The following is an 8,912-nucleotide window of genomic DNA, read 5'->3' as shown; positions in this document are numbered from 1 at the left end:
GTTTACGATTGCTTGCTGCCTACCTATTCTGACCCTGCCTGCCTTGTTTATTCTTGCCATTGCTTGTCTGCCGCCTGCCTCGACCCTGATTACGAACACTCTTTACGATTCTGCCCAGCCTTCGTTGTATCTGACGCCAGTTAATGATTTATGCCTGTCTGACCTGCCTTGTGAACTAATAAAGCTGCACATGGATCCTAACGCCACTGCCTCTTTGTTACATATACAGCATATATATACATATTTTATTTGAAATATCTTTTGTAACATTATAAATGTATTTATGAGTACTTTTGATCAAATTAATGCATCCTTCCTTAATAAAATTTATAAAAAATTATATATACATATATATATATACTGTACAGTACATGTTAATGTACAAAATTATATATATATACGCAACTCAACACTCTTTGCGTGAACATTTGGGCGGCATTATGCAAATATTTCCACATGGTGAGGTAGATATGTGGGGGCGTGTTAGAACGAGCCGTTTTAGGGGGGCGTGGCAGAGTCTTAACTTTGATAAAGAATATCTCTTTGGTTTTGAGACTTTAGTCTTTGCAACTTCAGGGATCTTATCTATGCACAATCAGCTTGTAACACTCCAAAGAGAAAGGAAAACTTGAAATCGCATCATATGACTCCTTTAACATATGGCTTTTAAAGAAAAATAAATCCTGATTGATTTCCTGTATTTCAGGTTTCAAATGGAAAAGCTGCATTTAAAAGCAACAAAAGACTTCCACAATCTGGCAAATTAAATGTTTCTGTGCTGTTCTTTATATGGCTCTGAATAGTTTTTTGTTTTAGTCATTTTAGCTCACTTGCTCATAAAACGAAATGGAAATTAGTGAGATGGAAAATCAAAGAAAAATAGCCTAAAAAGAGCTTTGTGTGTGGCATCTCTTAGTGAATGTCTGTTGAAGATCAGAGCTTGACTGTAGAATATGAGTGTCTATAAACATCATTTAAAAACATACCGTTTTCGCTGCATATCCATCTAATATCTTGGCACCACTTTGATTCCCATAACTCAGTTCACAGCTTGTTTACAAACCGCAGCTAGTTCACAGATGTGAAACCTAATGGAGGGAGGTAAATAAATAAAATTAAGTGCAAGTTGTTGCACTTTGCCAGACAGGAAGACCCCCGACCACTGAAAGAAATCACATTCACTGATTTGACTTCATTAGCATGTTCCTCGTGTCTCTCTGAGGCAGAATGCAGCCAAGTGCACTTGTGTTGGGTGAGACAACACTCCAAAAACTGATGTAGTGAACCCACATAGATGAGAGAAAGAGAGAGAGAGAGTGAAAGAAAGAGAGAAGCACTAAAGTACATCATGTTGTCTTTCCACTGATGGACAAATAGATCAAGTGGCTTCACTATGGGCTCACTTCATCAAAGACACAGGGAGAAAAGCAAGATGAGAGCAGAAAAAAGGAAAAAGCTGAGTGACAAATGAAGAATCACAGGCAAGAGAGACAGAATGAGATCTCACCATCTGTGGAGCATCCCGTGGAACCGTCGCTGGAGCAGTACCTCATCTCAATCCGCTGTCTCCCTACTTCCAGCAGGCTGGGCTCTGGTACTCTCGCCTTACAGGTGTACCTGAACCGCTGCTCATAGTGCCCGCCATTATCTGAGATATTCACTGGCGTCCATGGGGTCCAGGGAGTGGTCTTCTTTAGATCCGGGCAAGGGAGGGTATTACAAGACTGGAATTCCTAAATACAAACCAGCAAAATATATGATACATTTATATATTACAATTTATTTATAATTCATATTCATAATATAAAATTCATATTATATCATTTTTTGTTTTTACTTTATATAAAACATGATTATACATACAATATGTATACATATTAATACATATACATATTTATAATATGTGACCTTGGACCACAAAACCAGTCATAAGGGTCAATTTTTTTAAATTGAGATTTATACATCATCTGAAAGCTGAATAAATGAGCTTTCCATTGATGTATGGTTTGTTATGATAGGACAAAATTAGGCTGAGATACAACTATTTGAATATCTGGAATCTGAGGGTGCAAAAAAAACAAAAAAAATCAAAATATTGAGAAAATCGCCTTTAAAGTTGTCCAAAATGAAGTCCTTAGCAATGCAAATTACTAATGACAATACATTTTAGATATATTTATGGTAGGAAATTTACAAAATATCTTCATGGAACATGATCTTTACTTAATATCCGAATGTTTTTTGGCATAAAAGAAAAATCAATCATTTTGACCCATACAATCTATTTTTGGCTATTGCTACAAATATACCCATGCTACTTATGACTGGTTTTGTGGTCCAGGGTCACATATTTTAATAGTATTTCATATCTTCTATATTTATGACTTATAAAATATATATTGAATACATTTTATTTTTTAATTAATATAAAAAAAAATTCATAAAGAATATATATATGCATTTATTTGAAATACAGCAATATTGTGAAATATTATTACAATTTAAAATTAATGCAATTACTCCAGTTTTATTACATTACACTACAATTATTATAGGTACTCAATTATTATTATTGTTATTTTAATTTAAATATTGTTTTTTATTATAAATGTTGAAAACAGTTTTTGCTGCTAAATATGTTTGTGGAAATCATGATACATTTTATTTCTTTTGAAAATGTAAAAGAACAGTGATAGATAGATAGATAGATAGATCATGTGACACTGAAGACTGAAGTAATATATATATATATATATATATATACAGTGGAATGGCAGAGGATCGCCAAATCCAGGTGTGAAAAACTTGTTGGATCTTTCCCAAAAAGACTCATGGCTGTATTGGATCAAAAGGGTGCTTCTACTAAATATTGAGCAAAGGGTCTGAATACTTAGGACTTGTGATATTTCAGTTTTTCTTTTTTAATTAATCTGCAAAAATGTCAACAATTCTGTGTTTTTCTGTCAATATGGGGTGCTGTGTGTACATTAATGAGGAAAAAAAATTAACTTAAATGATTTTAGCAAATGGCTGCAATATAACAAAGAGTGAAAAATTTAAGGGGGTCTGAATACTTTCCGTACCCACTGTATACACATAAATTTTTTTCTTTTTCTTTTTTTTTAAAACGGAGAATGTTATTTGTTGCAGGCATATGAAATATATCCATTGCGCTCTTTGCTGAACATGGCAAGTCGCAAACAAGTCAAGCAGAAAAGGTCATTGATCAAGTTTAATTTATGGCCCGTGAGGAGAAAAAGGCTCTGAAATGAGGGAATAAATAAGGAGTGCATTTTACACAAGCTAAAATGACATTTCGACTGGAATGGAAGCTCAAAGGACTGACAAAAAGACAAAATTGTCACTGGCATGGGACAGTTCAAATGAGCGCTGTCTGTTCTAACATCTAGTCCTAGTTCAGTGGGAGCTTGCGGCAAATCTAACCTCTTAAATTCCCGATTGTTTTATTGCATTTCTATAATTGATATGACATATACACTGCCTATATCCTTGATCTGTACCAGCAGTTATACCAATGTACCAATGTCTAGCACTTGAGGCAGTCCGATTCATGTCCTGACACCTTAATAAATTCGCCTGAAACAAGGAGCTATAGATTTCCTGTAAATCATATGTGTTCATTTGGTGGAGTGGAGAGCTGTGTCCATTCTCACTGCATTTATTTATGCTTAATAGACCTTGAATGACTGCCAGACCTTGGCAAAATAAGATAAAAGTCCTTTTTGTTCATCCGTCAATCTGTCAGACAGAAGGAGAGCTGATGTGAAGCGCTCAGACGGCTGTCTACTTCACCTCCCCTGCCTCAACTCGTTTCTTCTCACCTCCTTTCTCCCAAGGACGGGGAGCAGCCGAGGTTAAAGATATGGAAAAGTTTAGTCATTGTTTGCTGTGCGGTCTGACCATCTATTTTTGTTTACGCACTCTCTTTGTTAATATTTTATAATGGTTTATAAATATGATGAAATGAAATCAGCGGACTCAATGCTTTTTACTTCACTGAGCATCAACACATCAGCTAGAAAGGCTCTAACACAGAGATTTTTGCAGTATGTTTTCTCAGAGACAAAGGAGGGCATTGGGTGTTAGTGTTGTACTTGTGTGACTACGCATAGTGAAATGTTCATGCTAGGCTGCACTCTCTCAGAGCACAAAAGCAAAACGAGTTACCCAATAATTACATGGTTCCATTAAACATTCAACGTCTTGATGCCTCCACAAACTAACAAACTACAGCTACAAGCTGTATTAAGTCTATATAATTATGTAAACATGCCATTAAAATATTAAAGAACCTGGTTCTTTAGTTTCAGCTTTTCATCACTGTGAGAGACAAATATGATGGAAAAAAGTTTTTAGCACATTACATTTATTTGAAATAAATGATATAATGTATATTTACTTATGTGTGGGTAAACACACACACGCACGCACGCACGCACACACACACACACACACACAGGTTTGTTTTTGTGAATTGTGGGGACATTCCATAGGCGTAATGGTTTTTATACTGTACAAACTGTATTTTCTACTGCCGTACACCAACCCTACACCTAAACCTACCCCTTACAGGAAACTTTCTGCATTTTTAGATTTTCAAAAAAACTCATTCTGAATGATTTATAAGCCTTCTGAAATATGGGGACACTCAGTGTCCTCATAAATCACCTTCTCATTGTAATACCTACGTCATACCCATGTCATTATACAAATTTGTGTCCTCATATGTCACAAAAACGCGCACACACACACACACACACACACACTATATGTACTTTACAAAAATATGCAGTGATATTTATTTACATAAAAATACATAAATTATGGACAGAAACTGAAACTCATTGCATAAGCTGTATTAAACTTCTAATTTAATGATTCATTAAATAAATGCAATGATTTAATGATAATTAGGCATTATTTATGGAATTGTAATGTTCTATGTTGAATAAAATAAAATATTTCTTTCTAAAGCTACTTTTTGTAATGTCTATTTGATGCTTTTCTCAAACAACACAATAATGAATTTATAAATAATAAAACATGGAATTTATTATAGAATTATTATAGAATTTATATAAAATATATAATTATAAATGCTGTTCTTTATATAGAATATGTAAGCATTAATTTGATTAAAAATACAGTAAAAACAGCAATATTGTGAAATATTATTATAATTTTAAATCAGTGCCATTACCCCAGTCTTCAGTGTCACATGATCCTTCAGAAATCATTCTAATATGCTGAATATTATAGCAAATATTACTGGTTGTCTAAAAAACAGTATTAAAATAAATAAACCAATCTCACACACACACACACACACACACACACACTTAATTTTTTTGTGTAATAGTGTATAAATAATTAAACTTCTAATTTAATGATTCATTAAATACATTTAATAATTTAATGATAATTAGGCATTATTTATGCAATTGTGTGTCTTTATTAATTTCTTCCAAATATATATTAAAACCCATCCGAAGCCCATAAAAAACCCTGCATCCCATTTCTCTACGATGACTGTGCAGTATGGGTATTAATTTACCTGACGCTGTGGTCATATAGAGACAAGTTTTCTCCAGGGAATTTGAACATTCCCAAATGACAGCATTTTTTCATCAGGCCCCCTGATGGAGTGTATCATGCTCCGTAGTCTTGCTTGACTGATTGCGCACTTTTCTGTACTAATAATTGAGTCTATTTGTCTTGGTGGTCCATTGTGGAACGGCCAGACGGCGTGTCTCAGGTGAACCGCCGGTAATGAATGCAATCAGCGACACCTGCGTAATGGATTGGAGTTTGTTGTTTTCTGTAAAACATACTAGAAGCTGCGTATCTCAGTGGAGTCGGGGGCATTCAGTCAAAGATGTGAGGCGTAGAACGGCCAATTACGATCAACACACACGTACTTGCTGATACGCTGTATTTTTGTGAAGACACAGTGGATTGAGGGTTGTGTGTGTGTGCAGAGTGGATGTAATGATGTTAGAAGGCTCCAGAGAGCGTGGGTGGGATTACTCATTAGTCAGCAGATGCCTGGAGACTGAACAGGGACCAGCAGACCTTCGTACGGGGCATCCCCTAACCCCTGTCTCCACTACCCATAACGCATTAGTGACAGACGAGAACTTTAGGTAATACAGTAATTCTGAGGATGAAAAACATACTTGGGGAGTGCGAAGTCTGAAAAAGATGGAGAGAGTGGGGGATAATGAATAGACTGTCGGCGGACAACAAGAATGGAACAATAGAGAATTAGGGAAAGGAAGAGGCAGATAAAGTGAGATGGATGGAGAATTATAGAAATGAAAATCATGAGCAGGATGAGTAATGATAGAGGAGTGGGAAAGAGCGCAAACAATCCGAGAGGGTGTATTATCCACACATAACATCATTATCGACAAAAAAAACAAAAACATGATTGATTTTGCTCGGTTTAGGTCATGTCAAATTTTCAAATTTAAGACATCATGGGAGGGCCGGTACGCAAGTATCAGGCTGCGTACATCAACACATCAGTAACCGTTAAAAATCACCATTATGATGTGCTGCTCATACGTAGGCGTTCGCCCAGCTGGTGAGAACATCTACCTCACTGAATCCAATGTAGCATCAGCACGTCAGCTGATGTGTTTGAGTGCATTCTGCTGCATTATCTCTTTCACCTAATGCCCTCAAAGTGAGATTTTTGCAGTGATGCTTTGCAGCGAATGAAACTTTATGAATGTTATGAATACACACGCGTCTGGTTTGCTATCCTTGTGGGGACTCTCCATAGGCGTAATGGTTTTTCTACTGTACAGACCGTATATTCTATCGCCCTACACCAACTCTACACCTAAACCTACCCCTTACAGGAAACTTTGTGCATTTTTAGATTTTCAAAAAACTTAATTCTGTGTGATTTATTAGCTTGTTTACCCGTGGGGACCTCAATTTAGGTCCCCACCGTGACACGAGTCCCCATGAGTCCCCATGTGTGTATTCAGGTTTAAGTCCCCACCAGAATAGAAAAACAGGTACACACACACACACACACACACAAATTCAAAAAGTCTAAATCAACTGAAATATTAAAAACTAATATTTATTTTATTTCCCCCTCAATAACTGATTGATGATGATCGATGTACTGATTGATGTACACTGTACATTAAAGAGTCTTCGTGAACATATCTGAAGATTTCGACGGAGAGGATGACTTGTAATTTTTTGGCCAGCCTTACTTATTTGAACCAGAATATACACTACGTCAGAACGCAGGTTCCTGCGACAGCAGCAGGAGCTAAACGCATGTGAATGTGTGTCAAAGACTGACATGGAAGAGAAGAAATTGTTGAATGAAGTCGTTATTTTTGTTTTCTTTGCGAACAAAAAGTATTATCGTAGCTTCATAAAATTACAGTTAAATCACTGATGTCCTGATGTCCTTACAACCTTTCTGGGCCTGGGAACTTTTCAGTTGCATTGCTGTCTATGCAGGGTCAGAAAGCTCTCAGATTTCATCAAAAATATCTTGTGTTCCGAAGATGAACAAAGGTCTTACGGGTTTGGAACGACAAGAGGATCAGTAATTAATGACAGAAATTTCATTTTTGTATGAACTATCCCTTTATAAATCACAGACTAAATCCTAATATAAAAAATATATATAATATAATATTTTATAATATAATATAATATAGACATTTGTAATATACAGATTTAATATTGTAAAAAAGTATTACATATATATATATATTGTATATATTTTAATTTATAATGCATTATTATATAAAATCTATATGATAATATCACGCTTCAAACCCCTGAGAGCACACTATCTGTGATGAGAAGTTAACTCATCATTTGTATATTTTCATGTCTGGGAAAAATTGGGGATTAAACGGGTTAAAATGCGTTTTAAACATAAAGTTAAGTGTTTTTTTACTCTTGGTAATTTAATAATTTCATAAATTTCATAATTTAAAAATATAGTGCAGAAGTATCGAATCGGTATCGATATCGACGATACTGCCTTGAAAAATATCGGTATCGTATCGAAAACAAAATAAGGGGTATCGCCCATCCCTAGTTAACTGAAATACTCAGGTTTCCACTTGCAAGACTCTTGAACTGGTGAATTCAGAGTGGATGGAAGAGGACGATCTGAAGTTACATTTCACAAAAAGTGCAATATTATTTAGAATGCATGATTAGCTGACATCATGCATTCTAAAAAGAGAAAACTTTTGGTATAAGACACCTTATTTTTGCCGTTACATACATCTAATTAACACTGAGAAAAGAGGAAAAAAGCCTTACATTTTTACACTTAACACGGCACTTCACATATTCACATATTTTCAGCAGTGTTGATTCTGAAAATACACTTGCCCTAAGACAAAGTGACGGCAATGTTTGAGTCTGATTATCAAAGCATCATTACACTGAACATATGAATGACCTCACAAACAGACAACCTATTAAGGGATTTCAGGTACTCATTATTATTTTTCTGTCTACTCTGACACCTGGCTACATTCACGTGGGCTTTATCACTATCATTACATAGAGGTTACAAGCACTGTGACAAACGAACCCCGTGTAAAATTACCAGCTGACTGACGGATCATGTTTTTATTGTATCTGACAAAACAACCACCAACTAGTATTTAAAAAGGGAATTTTTCAGAAAACGATAACAGCTGTTTGCACGTATGGGCCATGCCAGAGTCTGGCAATCATCAGTAACAGAAAATAATATGAAGCTTGCTTATTAAAGCATCTGTTCTAAGTATTACCTCTTTGAATACATCAGCAGCTCACCAGATATGTAACTTTGTGCTCATATGGCACAAAAATAGCACACAAATCCAAATCAGGCAATGCACCCCCCTGGT

General features: G+C 35.4%; 1 protein-coding gene across 1 annotated transcript in view; it reads right to left on the bottom strand.

Moving 5' to 3' along the window:
• Positions 1-8,912, bottom strand: part of LOC107741914 (semaphorin-5A) — a 96,338-nt gene that overhangs the window by 34,648 nt on the left and 52,778 nt on the right. Inside the window, exon 17 of the mRNA XM_016554723.1 lies at positions 1,508-1,733. Coding sequence (XP_016410209.1) covers positions 1,508-1,733 — 226 coding nt within the window. The remainder of the gene's footprint in view (positions 1-1,507; positions 1,734-8,912) is intronic.

Source organism: Sinocyclocheilus rhinocerous, unplaced genomic scaffold (genome assembly GCF_001515625.1).
Source record: "Sinocyclocheilus rhinocerous isolate Xijiao unplaced genomic scaffold, SAMN03320098_v1.1 scaffold100, whole genome shotgun sequence".
In the NCBI taxonomy this organism is placed as follows: domain Eukaryota; kingdom Metazoa; phylum Chordata; class Actinopteri; order Cypriniformes; family Cyprinidae; genus Sinocyclocheilus; species Sinocyclocheilus rhinocerous.
Note: the sequence above shows the minus strand (reverse complement) of the source record. Positions and strands in the feature narration are given on the sequence as shown.